General features: G+C 40.9%; 1 protein-coding gene and 1 pseudogene across 9 annotated transcripts in view; one reads left to right on the forward strand and one right to left on the reverse strand.

The window, feature by feature from the left end:
• The window catches only part of FAM13B (family with sequence similarity 13 member B), a 120,143-nt gene that overhangs the window by 73,861 nt on the left and 26,754 nt on the right, over positions 1–19,528 (reverse strand). For 7 of the 8 annotated variants that reach the window (XM_032250362.1, XM_032250363.1, XM_032250367.1 and 4 more), the window contains 3 exons: positions 9,192–9,358; positions 7,436–7,627; positions 6,780–6,992 (listed from right to left, as the gene is read on the reverse strand). In XM_032250362.1, the coding sequence (XP_032106253.1) occupies positions 6,780–6,992; positions 7,436–7,592 (370 nt within the window). In that variant the 5' untranslated portion in view covers positions 7,593–7,627; positions 9,192–9,358. The remainder of the gene's footprint in view (positions 1–6,779; positions 6,993–7,435; positions 7,628–9,191; positions 9,359–19,528) is intronic. The other variant, XM_032250368.1, reaches the window with a different exon arrangement.
• Positions 4,041–5,486, forward strand: LOC116531537 (annotated as a pseudogene). The gene has a single exon (XR_004260474.1). The product of XR_004260474.1 is annotated as a kxDL motif-containing protein 1 pseudogene (transcript).

Genomic DNA, 19,528 nt, shown 5'->3' on the forward strand with positions numbered 1-19,528 from the left:
GCAGTGAGCCGAGATCACGCCACTGCACTCCAGCCTGGCGCCTGGTGACGGAGAGAGACGCTGTCTCAAAAAATAAATAAATAAATAAATAAAAGTTTATTTATCAAGAAAGGCTACAGTCACATGAGTTTTACTTAAAATTTAAAATGCAACCAATAACAACTCTTCTATATTTTGCAATATTATCAACTGTCCATTCAAATGCACCAGTACTTCAATTTTAAAATTGGATGGAATAGTCCCTGGATTTATGTTTAAATCACTGTACCTATAGCTGATTGGAAATTTTAACAACCTAAGCATTCAGCAGAAAAGGATTATTTTAGAAAATCACATATTAAAAATGCAAGCAGTTAATATTATCAATACAATGAAGATATCAACACTGACAAATTCTACCTAACATTGTCTCCAGCTCTGTGGCACTTGTCATCTAGCATACCCATCCATAGGTTTATTTTTATCATCTATTTATCCATCTTCCCTTATTCCCTATAGCATTTTAGTTCTGTTAAGGCAGAATTTTTTTTTTTTCTTTGAGACAGGCTATTGCTCCAGGGTAGGGTGCAGTAGCATGACCACAGAGGGTCACTGCAGCCTCAACCTCCCAGGCACAAACAATCATCCCACATCAACCTCCTAAGTAGCTAGAACCATAAGCAAATGCCACCACAGCTGGCTAATTTTTGAAGTTTTTGTAGAGACAGGGTCTCCCTATGTTGCCCAGCCTGGTCTAGGACTTCTAGGCTAAAGCGATTCTCCGGCCTCAGCCTCCCGAAGTGCTAGGATTACAGGCGTGAACCACCATGCCCAACCATGAGGCAGATATTTTCAGTGCTGCCTAGCACTGAAATCAGCAGATCTAGTTTTTTTTTCAGTGCTGAATTCTCAGCATCTGGGGCAAGGGTTCCCAACTGGGGCTGCGGACCCATCTGTGGCCTGTTAGGAACTGGGCCACACAGCAGGAGGTGAGCAGCGAGTCAGATTCTCATAGGAGCAAAAATGCTACTGTGAACTGTGCATGCAAGGGAACTAGGTTGTACATTCTTTATGAGAATCTAATGCCTAATGATCTGAGTTGAAACAGTTTCATCCCAAAACCATTCCCCCTTCCCATCAGTGGAAAAAATGTTTTCCACAAAACCCATCCCTGGTGTCAAAAAAAGTTGGGGACTGCTGATCTAGAGCAATGCCTAGCATATAGAAGATGTTCAATAAACATTAGTTGAATTCACTAAATGAATGTACAATATCTGAAAAAAGATGTTGAACTTACTACACCATTTGACTTGACAAGGTGATAAGCTTGTGGGCAATACTGTTTTTGTTTGAAATACTAGCCACATTATCCAAAGTTGTTTGGGTACATTTCTACTACATATTTATACCTACACAGACCTGTTTCTAAAGTCTTCAAGTAAGGCAGAGAAGCATTTCAAAATATATTAAATATATACATACTTGCTTAAATTTCTTTCCTTTGGAGTCTACTTTCTAGTTAAATCATATCCAGAAAAAATAATATATGGGAAGTTTCCCCTAATAATTCCTTCAAGTACTGTAACATTTTTTGGAAACGTTCTAACTAATCCACAAAACTGCTAGCTATGTTTTCTACAAAAACACAATGTATAAGCCACTGGACTAACCATTACGGTCTAAACCAGGAATTGTCAACATTTGATAATGAATGGCTGTCATGACTTTGAGGAAGACAGTGCCTTTGGTAGAGGTCAGGGATGCTGCTAAACATCCTACAGTATACAACCCCCTATCACAAAAAATTATCCAGCCCAAAATCAACAGTACCAAGGCTGTGAAACCCTAGTCTAAATACAAGGTTTAACCACACCAGTGAATGCACTATCCTGCTACCACAGAAAAATGAAACCACTTATTAAAAACAAAAGCTGAAATACAACTGCAACAAGGCTTCCTCCATGATCTTAAAAGCAGTAACTCTGTCATGTATTTGTGAACATTAAAATAATATCATATTATTTATCTACAGCTGGGTGCTATGGCTCATGCCTGTAATCCCAGCACTTTGGGAGGCCAAGGTGGGTGGATCACTTGAGGTCAGGAGTTCGAGACCAGCCTGGCCAACATGGTAAAATCCCATCTCTACTAAAAACACAAACATTAGCCAGGTATGGTGGCACATGCCTGTAGTTCCAGCTACTGAGGAGTCTGAAGCACAAGAATCACTTGAACCTGAGAGGCGGAGGTTGCAGGGGGCCAAGACTGTGCCACTGCACTCCAGCCTGGGTGACAGAGCAAGACTCTGTCTCAAAAAATAAAAGAAACAAACAAAATTATCTACAATAAATAAAGGGAGAAAGGGCCAGGCAAGGTGGCTCATGCCTATAATCCCAGCACTTTGGGAGACCAAGGCAGGTGGATCACCTGAGGTTCGGAGTTCGAGACCAGCCTGACCAATATGGTGAAACCCCATCTCTATTTAAAAAAAAAAAAAGAAGAAGAAGAAAGGAATCTTTGTTCAGAGATCTAGACACTTTCTCAAAAGAATGACTGAAGAATGAACAAACAGATGATATTACAACATAAATGCAAATATCACCTCAAATACTACCATACCTAGCTGCATAGCTATTAAAGAAATGGGTATACATGTAAGTACATGTGCATACATACACACGCTAATGATTATGTATGTATAAGTGGAAAACAGAAGACGACAGTGGATTTCTCATATTAAACATGAAAGCACTTATGCACCATAAGCATTTTTGCATATCTTAAATTCCTTCACAAGTGAATGTTAACATAAGAATAATTAATAAGATGCATGCTGTAATTCCATGAATGTCAACATAGTTGATGATGTTGTCATAATTTTAAATGAAAACGAGGCCAGATACAATGGCTCACACCTGTAATCCCAGTGATTTGGGAAGCTGAGACGGGATTGCTTGAGCTCGGGAGTTCAAGACCCGCCTGGGCAACAAAGCAAGATCTTATCTCTACAAAAAATAAAAAATTTAAAAAATTAGCCAGCCATGGTGGTACATGGCTGTAGTCCCACCTACTCAGGAGGCTGAGGTGGGAGGATCACTTGAGCCCTGGATATCAAGTCTGTAGCGAGCTAGGAACACACCACTGCACTCCAGCCTGGGCAACACAGCAAGACCATTTCAAAAACAAAAAACAAAAAACGACAACAAATAAATAAAAGAAAACCAATTGAAATTATGATCCCAGTGAAAAATAAATAGCTTCTGATAGATAGAATCAGTGAGTCAATGACTTTGCTTCCATTAAATCTCATTCCAATTATCAATTTAAAAATTTTCATTCAGGACTGAAAGATTATCTGACTCTTGGAACTTTAAACATGTGTCTGCAATTCAGCTAACAGAGGGAACATGTAAACCTATGACTATAAAGAGAATAGCTCTAGAGTTATTTTTAAAGGCTCAAAAAAATTTTACCATATCGATTTCTGTTCATATTTAATAAATGCAAAATGCAGGCCAGGCACAACGGCTCATGCCTATAATCCCAGCACTTTGGGAGGCTGAAGCAGGTGGATCACGAGGTCAGGAGTTCAAGAACAGCCTGGCCAATCTGGTGAAACCCCATCTCCACTAAAAAAAACACAAAAATTAGCCGGGCATGGTGGCGCCTGTAGTCCCAGCTACTCAGGAGGCTGAGGCAGAAGAATCGCTTGACCCTCGGAGGCAGAAGTTCCAGTGAGGTGAGATGGCACCACTGAACTCCAGCCTGGGTGACAGAGCAAGATGCCACCTCAAAAAATAAAAATAAAAAAGGCCAGGCACAATGACTCACACCTGTAATCCTAGCACTTTGGGAGGCCGAGGTGGGTGATCACCTGCGGTCAGGAGTTCGAGACCAGCCTGACCCATCTCTACTAAAAATACAAAAACTGGCTGGGTGTGGTGGTGCATGCCTGTAATCCCAGCTACTCAGGAGGCTGAGGCAGGAGAATCAATTGAACCTGGGAGGTGGAGGTTGCAGTAAGCCAAGATGCACCACTGCATTCCAGCCCAGGCAACAAGAGTAAAACTCACCACACAAAAAAAATAAAAATAATTTTTAAAATAAAAAAATAAAAGCAAAATGTTTATTAGGTGTCTCAATATAAACGTTTGAAAAATTCCGCAGAAGCGCGAACAAGGCCGCCAGATGTGCAGGCAGCGGAGGAGGAGGAAGAGATGGACCTCCCGGAATCGGCCTCAAGGGTCTTCTGCAGCCGCATCATGAGCAAGGTGAACACAGATGACGTCAACGTCATCATCCTGGCCCAGAAGAACATGCTGGACCGCTTTGAGAAGACCAATGAGATGCTGCTGAACTTCAATAACCTGTCCAGTGCCCGCCTGCAGCAGATGAGCGAGTGCTTCCTGCACCACACGAGGACCCTGGTAGAGATGAAATGGGACCTGGTCAGCATCTTCCGCCAGACCAGGACACTGAAAGGGAAACTGGTCCAGCAGCACCCAGAGGCCTTCAGCCACATCCCGGAGGCATCCTTCCTGGAGGATGAGGATGAAGACCCCATCCCACCCAGCACCACGATCACCATCGCTACCTCAGAGCAGAGCACGGGCTCCTGTGACACCAGCCCTGACACCATCTCACCCTCCCTGAGCCCCGGCTTCGAGGACCTGTCCCATGTCCAGCCCAGTCCCCCAGCCATCAATGGGCGCAGCCAGACAGATGATGAGGAGATGGGCGAGTAGCCCTGCTGCCTGGTGCCTTGAGGGTCTCAGGGCAGCGGCATACAAGGTGGCAGCAGATGACCCTGCCTTGTTCTGTCACCCAGGGTGCCTTTGCTGCCCCATTCTGTCACCCAGGCTCCCAGGGAGACAGGGCTCTCTCGAAGGGTGTGGATTGCTGAGGGGGGTCTTTCATTCTGGCTCCTTCCTTCCTCAGAACACATCTCCTCTGCAAGACTCCTCTGCCATGCCAGGGCATGCCCATCCCAGCAGGAGTTGCGGGGCTGGGCACGGGAATTTTTCCAGAGCTGAGCCTCATGTCTGCTGTGAATAATGCTTAAAAAGGTTCCCAGAGACCAGAGCCAGATGTCCCCCACCTCTGGTCAGGACCTCCTTGAGGCGCACAAGCATGGTCTCGTGTGAGTTCGCCCCCGCTCACCCCTGCACCCGCTAATTCTGCTTTTCCTGCCCTTTCCTCTGTAAAACTATCAAATACTTTCTCCTCGGTATCTCAAGGAAGTTTCTGAAATAGGTCAAAGGCTCAAGAGGAAGGCTGGCGGGCCGTCCATTCAGCCCTGAGCGTGCTGAGGCCTGTTTCTCGGAACACAGGTTAGTGGAACCTGAGGGCTCAGTAGGCCTCTCTGAGGGCCTCCATGGAACAAACGGAGCCACTCGGGAAAGAATTTAATGGGATATTTTTGTACCCGATGTTTACAGATGCTATTGGGAAGCTATCAATAAAAAGACACCATTACTAAAAAGGGGAAAAAAAAGAAAAAAGAAAAATTCCTGTAAGAATAAAATGAATTCAAAAATTCAAAACAAAAAAAATGTAATATTTAGGGGGAGAAAAATTAAAGTGACACTTTGGAAAAAGGGTAGCCTTACTAATAACGTTTTGTTTTGAAGCCTGTTTTTTGATCCACGTTATAGAGTAAAAGAACAGCAGTGAATCAGGTTAAGTTCAAAGTGAGCCTTATGATTTAGCTGCACAGAAAACTTGTGTAAGAGGGTCACAGAACGTCTTTGCATTGACCCTTATGTATGAATCAGAGACACCTAACTAATTTAGGTTCATAGGAATTTAAAATTTAAGAAGAAGATGGATAAACACTTTCAAAAGAAAATACACTTTTTCTGACAACATAATACTTAAGGATATATACACACACATTATAGAATGCCCAGCTGTGATAGGGATAGGTATAAAGGAAGTAGTTATAATTCTTAGCATAACTGAATTGCTTTAGAAGACCCGATTCAAAAATAATTGAACTCCATAATACCAAAAAAGCCTGAAAAGGTAATTTTAAAATTCAAGAAATATATAACGTTATATGCCAACTTTACACATTTTCCCTATATAATGAAGCATGTCCCTCCATTACATACACATGAATACCATTTGGCTCTAGGAACAGAAGCCTTTCATCACTTCTTGGTTCTTTTACCTTTCTGCTGCCTCTACCATTATTTTTCCTGTTCCTATTCCACTCTAGCTAAGCGCTACTTTTAGTCACCACCAAAAAAAACCCGACAAAGATAAATCTTTTTTTGTTTCTTTGGCTTAGAGTCTGATGTTCAATTTGATATTCATTTCCTTTAGGTAAGCGTCCAAGAACAAGCTTTAGGTATATTCCAAGCCTAGAATCAAAGTTGTCTTCTTGCTTTTTTGCTAGGAAATTCTACCAAACCAGGGATAAGTAACTCTAATATTAGTAGTATCACCACTAAGCAACACCTTTGGCTACTATAGGACATTATGCCACCACACACATTACCTTACATAATTTTCTTTTTTTTTTTTTGATGACCCTCCTACTCCTTGTTCTTGTCTCTTCCTTTTCCTCTTCACCCTGTATCTTAGGCTAGTAAGACCAATCACAAAAAGTAAATGGTACTAGAGGGATCCAGGAAGTTGCATTTCCCTTGACAAGATCATACAGCCCCAAAAAGCAAGTGAGAAAATAACAAATATCTAAAATACTATACTTACTGCTTACATGTCAAGATCTCTAAAAGGTAAAGACTATGACATTAACAATAAATGACCTACTGATAAGTATCACATTATGTTACCTTGAGAAAGCTGCATCAAGTGAATATGTAAACTGCCAGGGATAACAGGTTCAGGAAGTTCTTGTAGAAAAAATCTAAGAAGGCTAATAGCTGAGGGAACATCTGCTTCCTTAACCAAATCCACCTCTTCTCCGCTGTCGTATCTCTGCCGAAGCCACTCCACTGTCTCAGCATTTCCATTGACTTGAAAAAGTCCTTGTTGCTCCAGACCTCCTACATTAGTTCAAGGCAATCATTAAATGTGCTGCAATGTCAACTGCTTGACCACATATATTCATTCTCCAATTAACTTAAAATACTCGTGCTTTGGAAAGCCTTTCTTGGCTCCCATGATTTGACTAAAAACCTTCAAATTATACATCTAGAAACATATTATCTCTGTTCTGAGGGCTATTCTATTTTATCCCACCCCTTATATCCATTAAAAATATTCCTATCACCCCCACTAAAACTTGTTCTAGGCTGGGCAACTGTCATTTCCAAGTATATGAATTTAAGTAAAAATCACACTAAAACATTAAAAAGAATTCCTAGGTTTTCCTATGTTTTGGACTTTCCATACTAAAAAAAAACAAAAAATTAAAAATCCAAGGTCAAAAAGGGTAAGTTGTGTTTATTAAAACAAAAGCTAGCCCTCAAAGTAAGGAAATGTATACCATGTTCCTCAATATAGTCCACAACGTGGCGGACTATGAATGGAACCTCATTGTCTGGATGTCCTCCCTGCTGCAGCTCATCAAGTGGAATTCCAAATATTTTGTTAGCAAGAACGGAGTTGCAGTTACTCAAGGAAGGGGAGGAGCTCTTCCTCATATCTTTTTTGCAGCCAGAAATCAAAGCTGTCTTTTCTGCCAAACGAAAGACAAAAAAAAAAAAGACTATAATGATTAACAGGTGGCAATATGACTAGATACATTAAAGAAAAATGCTTTACACCTGAATGTGTTCTCATCTATTTAAGTATGTTCCAGTTATCAGGCCTATAGTGTATTCTACAGATGAAGTTCAGTATAATTACCTAAACATATTCCCTATTACGAACAGTTAGTGCTGAATGCTCCCTTTAATGCTTGCATATTTATCAACAATGGCAAAGTTAATCATCCAAGATTTAGCAAGAGACATTGCCTCAAAGACAAATTAAGGAGCAAATCTGGCTCCAAGAAAACCTTTGCTGAACAAGCCTATTAATGACACAGGTAAATCCAAACCCATTCTGGACTGTGCCATATAAATTTCATCTAACCCCTCATAAACCCAAACAGGACAAAATCCTTCCTAAAAAGTGATGATCTAATAAACGCTTTTTATCAATGATGGGCTAATAAGAACAAGATTAACAAGTTCTTATTTCTACATGACAGAGCAGCTATAATACATTTTTATAAAAAAGAAATTTTTCAAGTCTGGACAACAACTTTCAATAAGAGATGTCCTTTTATCAACACTACTATTCTTTTTTTTGAGACAGAGTTTGATTCTTTTTGCCCAGGCTGGAGTGCAATTATGCCACCTCGGCTCACTGCAACCTCCGCCTCCTCGGTTCAAGCGATTCTCCTGCCTAAGCCTCCCATGTAGCTAGGATTACAGGCACAAGCCACCATGCCCGGCTTGTATTTTTAGTACAGATGGGGTTTCACCATGTTGGCCAGGCTGGTCTTGAACTCCCGACCTCAGGTGATCCACCCACCTTGGCCTCCCAAAGTGCTGGGATTACAGGCACGAGCCACTGCGCCTGGCTTCAACACTGTTATTTCATAATTATCCAAAAGAAAAACTGTCAGAGCCATCCAGTTCAGAAGAAATAGTTACTTGCCCTAATTTTGCAGGAATTGTGATCAGTAAAGAAGTGGGAGAAAACAATGTCTCAGATGGCCATTTCCAATACCTGACACATCAGAGAACAAGTAATCCCAAGAAAAATTTGTTTTCTAAAATAAACACACTATATTTATTACTTTATGTAGGAAAAGAGTATTTGTAAAAGAAAGAAAAACTCAAAGGTTGATAATGAACAAAATGACACCAGCTGGTCTTTTTTCCATCACACAAGATAAACAATTTCTTTCTCACTGCAAGAGAAGGACAGTAAATCACAAAGATAAGTCTACTAAAATTCTTAAATTTACAAAAATAAGGTCCACTGGATCAAATGTATACCCACTGGTAGAGTGTCACAACACGACTAGGAAACAATGCAGCCAACTTAAAGGAAAAGAAAAAATTAACTTAGGGACAGCAAAATGCCATACATTTACATAGTCTCAGACAAGCAACATCCATTCCTCAATGTATCTGGTGCCAGCTAAGAACTACAACACCTCAAGTTAAATCAAATAGTAGCTACAGGGGACAAGTTCCAAAATCTCTATGAATTTATAGAGCATGACAGTTACCATTTCGAAAACTTACCTTTCAGTACTTAAATACCTAAGTTTAAAAAATGGCTTCTGCACCAGCTACCCTCACTGAGCAAGCATTCCTTTGTCATTTATGGCTGTTTGAGATTATGGCAGAAGATCAGCCTGTAGTTCCTCATTGAAGAAATGCAGAACTCGATCAGTACTTCAGCAGTTAATCTACAAGACAAAAACAATTATTTCAATCTCCTACAATATCTTTAACTGTCAGAAGAGACTACTAATAGCAGCAGCAGTAAAGTCCTCTTAAGAGGTTAACTATATTGAAAGGTATTCTTCTGCCTGAAAAACCTATCTGTAACCTAAAGGCAAAACCTTGAAAAGGTTTCAGATGATGATAGAAAACTGGAGAAGAATCTTTCTGCTGAAGATAAATAAACAAATTGAAAAGGAGGATATGTAACAGGACACATCTTCAAGGACTACACCATTCAAATAATCCATTTTCCTCAATTGTGTGCACACACCCTACCCCATCCCATTCCTTTCTCATTTCCTCATATACTGAGAACTAAACATGGAAGTATTTCCAAAAGATCAAATAATCAAAGACATAATTTAAGCTCGGTACTACACTTAAGTACTTTCTTCTTTTCTTTATATACAACATAGTGGTTGTCTGAGCTCCCTAATCTAGAGAAGCAATAGCATATGTTGGAAAAGAGCAAAAAGAACAGACCCAGAAAGGTTTAGATTCAAATACTAACTCCACCATTTTGTAGATACATGACAGTGAACAGCTTCCATGTCTCTGAGCCTAGGTTTCTTTACATAAAATAAGAAACTACCTGTACAAGCCAGGTGCACTGGCTCATGGCTATAATCCCAGCACTTTGGGAGGCCAAGGTGGGAGAATCACTTCTGCCAGGAGGTAGAGGCTGCAATGAGTTGTGATTGCACCACTGCACTCCAGCCTGGGCAACAAAGTGAGATCCTGTCTCAAAAAATAATATAATACCTGTACAGGTGTTAAGTTTAACTGAGATAACATATGTATATAGCAGACAGAGAACCAGTCTCCTCTCTTCTTTGCATAATGCTAAAAGACCAGCAATTAGGCTGGGGAGAGAGAGAAGAACTTGTCTGGCAAAATGTTTAATACTTGGTCTCATCATCCTCTGTGAATTCTAATGGTATCATTATCCTCTATGAATTCTAGTAATCTATTTACAAAGCTTTTAGGAAGTTCAGGAAACTACACTGCAGGACTCTATCAATCAGTGTGGTTTTTCAAAGAAGTGTTATTAGTAACATACACCTCCAGGAGGAACATTAAAAACTAAGGGGAAGGAAAACCACATTCCCACAACAAATCTTTTAGTAAATGATTACTTGCAAAACATCCTGAAATGCCTGCTAAAACATGCAGTTTATCTACCTATCTATTCACTTGAAAACAACTTCAAAATTAGATTGTTTAAAGAACTTCAGAGACAAGGTATTTAACAGACTTACATTAAAAGTCAGGCTGATACCCTCAGGACATAAAGGTGGATTTGCTCAATGTACTATAAATGAAAACTCACTATAAAAGTCTGCCAGGGAACAAGTTCTATACATCACTAAAATGGCTACTCAGTGTTTAGAATGCCTTGTTAATGAAACGAATAACCTGTTTCCTTTTTAATTTTTTTATTCATTTTTGAGACAGGGTCTCACTCTGTCACTCAGGCTGGAATGCAGTGGTGCAATTATAGCTCACTGCAGCCTCAAACTCCCGGACCCAAGTGATCCCCCGCCTCAGCCTCCCAAATTGCTGGGCCAACAAGCACACACCACCACGTCCAGCTTTATTTTTAGTAGAGAGGAAGTCTCATGTTGCCCAGGCTGGTCTCAAACACCTGGCCTCAAGCAATCCTCCCAACTTGCTGGGATTACAAAATGTTGGGATTACAGGCATGAGCCACTGCTGCCAGTCAGGAACCTGTTATCTCATTCTCATGTCCTCTACTGCCCCCAACCTCTAACTAGACAATCTGAAAGCATATTTTCCTAAGGTAAGAGTGGGTAGGAATCTACGAATTCATCAGTAAAAATTTACCCTCACTGCTAGGAAAACAATCAAAGGTATAAATCTTTCTGATGATGCGTTTCTCTCTCCTGAGGATGATAGATATAGCAGCATCAAACATTAAATGAGCAGTTATTATATGCCAGACAGTTCCATGGACTTTACATGTATTAAGGTCTTCTTTAACCCTTACTTTAATTAGACATTGCAGAGGTACACCAATTTACCCACAGTCCAAGCATATAATCAGGGTCAGAGACAGAATATGAAACCAGAGAATGTGATTCTCAAAGTCCTTATGCTCTTAATCACTATACTATATTTCCATGTAAATTATCACAATTTACAGTATGATAGAATTTCACATTATGGTGCTCAAACTAGCCAGTCTGCTTCTTTTTTTGAGATAGGCTGGAGTGCAGTGGCATGATGACAGCTCACTCACTGCAGCCTCAACCTTCCCAGGCCTATGTGATCCCCCCACCTCAGACTCTAGGGTAGCTACGACTACAGGCATGCGCCACCACATCCAGCTAATTTTTGTACTTTTTGTAAAACTGAGGTTTCACCACATTGCCCAGGCTGGTCTTGAACTCCTGGGCTCGGGTGATCCACCCACCTCAGCCTCCCAAAGTGCTGGGATTACAGGCATGAACCACCATGCCTGGCCTCATAGTCTTATATACATTTTAGATCATCACCTATTTCTAGCTTGCTAACAGCTACTTCCAGAGGGTAGGCCTATGCTCCATGCCCTAGCAGTTAGTCTTTCACTTGGGACTTCTATCTAGAGCACATCGCTGTGAACTCTCAGTCTGCAGAGTGGCCCAAGGTAACATTTCTGCAAATTGCAAAGTAGTTGACATTATTTAGTCCTGTTTCCTACCTCTTTTCAGAGCTTAAAACATGTAAATACTCCCTGAACATCTGTGGTGGGTTGAATAGTGTGCCCCCAAGCCTCATGTCCCCCCAGAACCTCATATTGTGAATTTATCTGAAAATAAGGTTTTTGCAGGTGTATTAGTTAAGGATCTCAAGAGGAAATCATCCTAGATTTACAGCAGGCCCTAAATCCAATGAATCCTGTCCTTATAAGAAAAAGACAAGGCATACACACACACACATAGAGGAAGAAGAGCATGTGACAGAGAGAGAAAATGAAGTTAAGCTTCCAGAAGCCAAGAAATGCCAGGAACCACCAGAAGCTGGAAGAGGCAAGAAAGGATTCTCCCCTAGAATCTGCCCTGTGTACACTTCCTTTTGGGCTTCTACCCTCCTGAAATGTGAGAGAAAACTTCCTATTATTTTAGAGCCATCTAATTTGTAGTAATTTGTTGTGAAAGTCCTAGAAAATGAATCCAACAGCTAAACTACAATATTACATTCTTAAAAAAAAAAAAAAAAGGAAAACAGCAGCAGGCACATACAAAAATATCCCAAAGAGAACCAATAAAATGTCCTAGCATATAGAATGAATAAAATGCAAAGAAAGCAGTTAAATAAAAGGACTGACACAAGAGAATACAAAGTGTAGACTTTTAAAATAACACGTATTTCCAAAGCCATACTGTTATAAATCCAAATAGCAATATATATAGATAGATAAGATAGACAGATAGATAAATAGATAGATATACTTTTTTTTTTTTTTTTTTTTTTTGAGACAGAGTCTTACTCGGTCACCCAGGCTGGAGAGCTGTGGCATGATCTCAGCTCACTGCAACCTCTGTCTCTTGGGCTCAGGCAATTTTTGTGCCTCAGCCACCCAAGTAGCAGAGACTGCAGGCACATGCCACCACGCCCGGCTAATTTTTGTATTTTTTGGCAGAGGGGGGGAGTTTCACCATGTTGGCCAGGCTAGTATCAAACTCCTTACCTCAGGTGATCTGCCCACTTCAGCATTACAGGCGTGAGACACAACTCCCTGCCCCAAACAGCAAAATTATTTTAAATACAAGTGACAGTTGCCTAGCAAGGTGCTATTGACAAGGAATAGGAAATGACGTTGAATTTTACATCATATAACTCACCATGAGATAACAGTGATTAAAAGAAATTTTTTTTTTTTTTTTTTTTGAGTCAAGGTCTCACTCTGTTGCCCATGCTGGAGTACAGTGGCCCAATCATGGCTCACCGCAGCCTCAAACTCCTGGGCTCAAGCAAACCTCCCACCTCAGCCTCCTAAATCACTGGGATTACACGCATGAGCCACTACTCCCAGCCCAGAAACAATGCAATAAAATATCAATTATCAATAAATTTGGATGACATTCAAGAAAGTGTACCTACATATACCACCTATCAACCTAAGTTCTACTAGGACTTGCAGTACTTTTGCACTCCATTCAATTTCATTTACATATACACATATATACATACACAGTATCAGCAAACACACCCCTTTTCTCCTCCAGGACTGAAAAATTTAATATTGTTGAAATATCCATACAATCCAAAGTGGTCTACGGATTCAACACACTCCCCACCAAAATTCCAATGACATTTTTCACAGAAATAGAACAATCCTAAATTTTGTACAGAAGCATAAAAACCTTGATTAACACAAGCAATCCTGAAGAAAATGAAGAGCTGGAGGCATCACACTAGCCAACTTGCAAATATACTACAGAGCTATATTAACCAAAATAGCATCTACAATCAACTGATTTCTTTTTTTTTTTTTTGAGTCGGAGTTTCGCTCTTGTTACCCAGGCTGGAGTGCAATGGCGCAATCTCGGCTCACCGCAACCTCCGCCTCCTGGGTTCAGGCAATTCTCCTGCCTCAGCCTCCTTAGTAGCTGGGATTACAGGCACGCGCCACCATGCCCAGCTAATTTTTTGTATTTTAAGTAGAGACGGGGTTTCACCATGTTGACCAGGATGGTCTCGATCTCTTGACCTCGTGATCCACCCGCCTCGGCCTCCCAAAGTGCTGGGATTACAGGCGTGAGCCACTGCGCCCGGCCAATCAACTGATTTCTAACAAATGAAACACACCTTTCTTAACAGCATAGAATCTTTACACTTTAAATATCTACTAAAATTAGTAATGAGGGGCCTTTAAAAAGGGGTAGAGCACCAATAGCAATACTATAGATGATAACAGCAGACAGCATTTGCTGAGCTCTTACAATATCCCAGGGACTATTTCAAGAGCTTTAAACATATCAACTCATTTAATCCTTACAACAACCCTAAGGAGGCAAATACTTTCATTATATCCAATTTACTGATGAGAAAACTGAAACCCAGAAACTTCTGAGGTGATGGAAATGTTCTATGTCATAATTGTGGCAGTGGTAGTTACATACGAATACATTTATTAAAACGTATTGAACAGGACATTATAATGTTGTTGTATATAAATGATACTTCAATAAAGCTGAAAAAATGAAACAAGAGACCACGCATGGTGGCGCATACCTGTAATCCCAGCACTTTGGAAGGCCGAGGTGGGAGGATCACTCAAGCTCAGGAGTTCAAGACCACCCTGGGCAACGTGGCAAAACCCTGTCTCTACAAAAAATACAAAAATTAGCTGGGCATGATGGCATGCACCTATAGTCCCAACCCCAGGAGGCTGAGGTGGAAGGATCACCGGAGCCCAGTGAGGTAGAGGCTTCCAGTGAGCTGTGATCATGCCACTGAACCCCAGCCTGGGCGACAGAGAGGGACCCTGTCTCAAAAAAAATGTTTTTACACAAGTAAGGCATGGCATCACTTTAAAAGATTATTTAATATCAAACTTTTCATCACAGCATGACATTTTTTAAATATACTTTTCCCACACACAAGAAAACAGGCTGGTGCAGCGGCTCACACCTGTGATCCCAGCATTTTGGAAGGCCAAGGTGGGCAGATCCCTTGAGCCCAGGAGTTCAAGATCAGCCTGAACACAGCAAGACTCTATCTCTTATTAAAAAAAAAAAAAAAAAAAAAGGCCAGGAGTGGTGACTCACGCCTGTAATCCCAGCACTGTGGGAGGCCAAGACGGGTGGATTACCTGAGATCAGTTCAAGATCAGCCTGGCCAACATGGTGAAACCCCATCTCTACTAAAAATACAAAAATTAGCTGAGCATGGTGGCAAACGCTTGTACTCCCAGCTACTCAGGAGGCTGAATCAGGAGAATCGTTTGAACCCAGGAGGCAGAGGTTGCAGTGAGCCAAGATCACATCATTGCCCTCCAGCCTGGGCAACAGAGCGAAACTCCATGTCAAATATATATATATCTCTCTCAGTCTGGTGGTGCACACCCATAGTCCCAGCTACTTGGGAGGCTGAGATGGGAGAATTTCTAAAGCCTAGGAGTTTGGGGCTGTAGAGAGCTGTAATTGCACCACTGCACTCACCCTGGGCAACAGAACAACTCAAAAAAACGTGTCAAGAAAAAGTGCCTCTTTCATGTAAAAAGTTCTACCTTCAAATAGAATAGGAAGGAACAATAAAACTCACTTTTGCCCAAAATGCTTTGACAAAATAGGATACAATTCACATAGAAAGGTTTAAAAAAGCTATCTCACTATTTGTTAAAGCCAAAAAAACTACATAAATATATCCCTATATACTGGTATACAAAGACAGAAAAGCCAGCAGGAAGCTGGATCTCAATAAAGATAACAGATTTGTAAGTTTGTAGACTATTGCTATATTTGACTTTACATCATTAAACCAAAATTAAAATAAACTGGCTGGGTACGGTGGCTCATGCCTGTAATCACAGAACTTTGGGAGGCTGAGGCGGGTGGATCACCTGAGGTCAGGAGTTGGAGACCAGCCTGACCAACATGGAGAAATCCCGACTCCACTAAAAATACGAAATTAGCTGGGCATGGTAGCGCATGCCTGTAATCCCAGCTACTCAGGAGGCTGAAGCAGAAGAATCACTTGAACCTGGAAGGTGGAGGTTGTAGAGAGCTAAGATCGAGCCACTGCGCTCCAGCCTGGGCAACACAGCAAGACTCCATCTCAAATAAATAAGTAAATAAACTAACTAATTTGTCCCTAGTCTAGACATTCAGCTTCTTACTAGCCAGGGCTCCAAATAATTCACCAAAGCAAAAGATACTTCTTTCATTCTAACTGAACAAGGATGATACTACAAAAGTTGCAAATATGCTAAATTAGTGGTTCTCTCTTGGTCTGAGAAACTGACTAAAGCATAATTTGTGTGAGATATTTAACAGAAAAGCTGAACAAATGTCTTAATAGTGCATTAACTTATCTATCAAATGTTCACAGACACTACTCTGATCAGTAATATGGTTTGGCTCAGTGTCTCCACCAAGATCTCATATAGAATTGTAATCCCCATGTGTAAAGGGAAGGAAGTGATTGGATCATGGGGGCGGTTCCTCCCATGCTGTTCTGTGACAGTGAGTTCTCAGGAAATCTGATAGTTTTACAAGACACTCTTCCCCCTTCGCTTCCTACACAGGCTCTCTTGCCTGCTGCCATGTAAGATGGGCCTGCTTCCCCTTCCACTATGGTTGTAAGTTTCCTGGGGCCTCCCCAGCAATGCAGAACTGTGAAACAATTAAACCTCTTTCCTTTAAAAATTACTCAGTCTCAAGCAGTTCGTTATAGCAGCCCGAAATTGGACTAACACAATCAGGAAAACACCAAATCACTTAAATCTGTTATTAAGTTCATACTGGCTTTGACATTAAGTAATTTATCAGACACAAAGTATAGCTAATACAGAATTCAGAATTAGAAAGTTTTTAAAGAGGGCTCTATTGCTCAAAAGGTTGGGAATTTCACTGCCTTAAAAAATAAAACCAAAAAAGGAGTATAAGCTATTTCTTACAACAATGTGGGAAATATTACTATACCTATTCCTAAGAATTTGTTCATCTATGTGCACTTTAACATGTTACTTGAAGGAACGATCCTCCATGGTGATTCCACAAAACCACAATGAATATGGAATCAAGCTAGGCCTTCATGGAGGAAAAAAAAAAAAAAAAAGAAAATGGATTCAAGCATATTTCGTAGGACTACAGTTGTCAAATTATGGTACTAGGTATAGCACATATATTTCACAGATTACAATCACTATACATAACACATTTCAACCACAGACGGTTCATTACTCTTCTCTTATTCAAAGTATTCAGATAAAAATTGGTTACTCCTGGAGGTAATCTACTGGTAAACAGCTTGGCTGGTTTTGAGAAACTCCCAAAAGGGTTTCATGGCCGCAATCAATTATCTTATAACCTCCAATCACGATGTCAAGCTATTCAAATCAGAACAAAAGGGACAAAGTCACATAAATGGATAAAAATCCCTTGTGACTAAATCGTCTCATATTTCTTTCTTTTTTTTTTTTTTTTAAAGATGGGGTTTCAGCATGATGGCCAGGCTGGTCTTGAACTCCTGACCTCAGGTAATCCACCCACCTCGGCCTCCCTAAGTGCTAGGATTACGGGCGGGAGCCATCGCGCCCTGCTTCATCTATCTTTCTAACTGATCTCATTCTAAAATCTAATCCGCGTTCCCCTCCACAAATAAATCATCTAAATTGTAGTGTCTTTTAGAAAGGGTCCATCATTGTGCTAATACTTGGGGAAGAGCTAATTTAGCAGATATTCACTTTGACTTAATAGAAAATCATGCAAATTAGTGGACCAGTGACTTTGGAGTGTATTTAGGGAAGAGAACCTGTTGGCAGCCATCTTGCTCTAGCACATTACAAGCTAACTCTTTACTCAGGAGACAAGCATTTAAAGTGTCACCTTTCCTCAGGCCTTCATAAGTAGGATTAAACATCCCTCTACCACTCTTTTCCGTTTTTTAAACAGTGATGTACAACTCTAGAACTGATTACTGGCAGCTATTTCAAGAGGTCATCCTTTGGGGAAGTTTCTTCAACTAATCTTGGAAACTAAAAGCAGATACTTCACTGTCTCCTTGGCACTCCAAAGTCACTGGTCCACTAATTTGCATGATTTTCTATTAAGTTAAGGTGAATATTTGCTAAATTAGCTCTTCCCCAAAGTATCAGCACAATGGTGGATGCTTTCTAAAAAACACTACAACTTAGATGACTTAAAATATCTGAAAAAGGCCAGGCACAGTGGCTTATCCCTGTAATCCCAGCACTCTGGGAGGCCTGGGTGGGTGGATCATTTGAGGTCAGGAGTTTGAGACCAGCCTGGCCAGCAAGGTGAAACGAGCCTCTACTAAAAATACAACAAAAATTAGTCAGGTGTGGTGGCACACACCTGTAGTTCCAGCTATTCAGGAGGCTGAGGGAAGAGAATCCCTTGAATCCAGGAGGTAGAGGCTGCAGTGAGCTGAGATTGCACCACTGCACTCTAGGCTGGGTAACAGAGCAAGACTCCATCTCAAATTAACAAAATATCTGAAAAAGCATATATATGTATTAGAGAATGCATATTCTAGTCAGTTGTGTGTGCATATCATCTCAATTTTGACAAATTTTGACCCTTTAAGACTCCTCTATTCTAGTAACCTTTCACCTTTTCTCTACTGAAAACATGTACAGGTAAGGCCTACCAGACTCATAAGAGTAAGAACAGCTTATCATTTCTTATAGCTTGTTAATACAAAACTATAATACACTTCATTTTTTTCAGGTAAGGGATATTATGAGTAATTCTACAACTTGTTCTAGCCAAATAGGTCCCCTGAGATTAAAATAGTTCCCTTTTGCATAGACTTGTATTAAAACTGAAAAAAAGGGAAGCTGGTACATGAAGAAAAAAGCAGCGATCAAACTTTCTATTGTATATCTTCCCCACTAGATTGTGAAATTTGACTATAATATATGCAAAAAAAAAGGGCCAACTGCGGTGGCTCACGCTTGTAATCCCAACACTTTGGGAGGTCCAGGTGGGTGGATCACCTGAGGTCAGGAATTTGAGATCAGCCAGGCCAACATGGTGAAACCTCGTCTCTACTAAAAATACAAAAATTAGGCCAGGTGCAGTGGCTCACGCCTGTAATCCCAGCACTCTGGGAGACAAAGGCAGGTGGATCACCTGAGGTCACGAGTTTGAGACCAGCCTGGCCAACAGGGTGAAACCCCGTCTCTACTAAAAATACAAAAATTAGGCCTGGTGCAGTGGCTCATGCCTGTAATCCCAGCACTCTGGGAGGCCAAGGCAGGCGGATCACCTGAGATCAGGAGTTTGAGACCAGCCTGGCTAACATGGTGAAGCCCCGTCTCTACCAAAAATACAAAAATTAGCCAGGCATGGTGACATGCCCCTGTAGCCCCAGCTACTCGGGAAGCTGAGGCAGTAGAAAGCACTTGGGCCTGGGAGGTGGAGGCTGCAATGAGCCGAGAT

This window comes from Sapajus apella, unplaced genomic scaffold (genome assembly GCF_009761245.1).
Source record: "Sapajus apella isolate SASKATOON/1434 unplaced genomic scaffold, GSC_monkey_1.0 scaffold71, whole genome shotgun sequence".
Classification (NCBI taxonomy): Eukaryota; Metazoa; Chordata; class Mammalia; order Primates; family Cebidae; genus Sapajus; species Sapajus apella.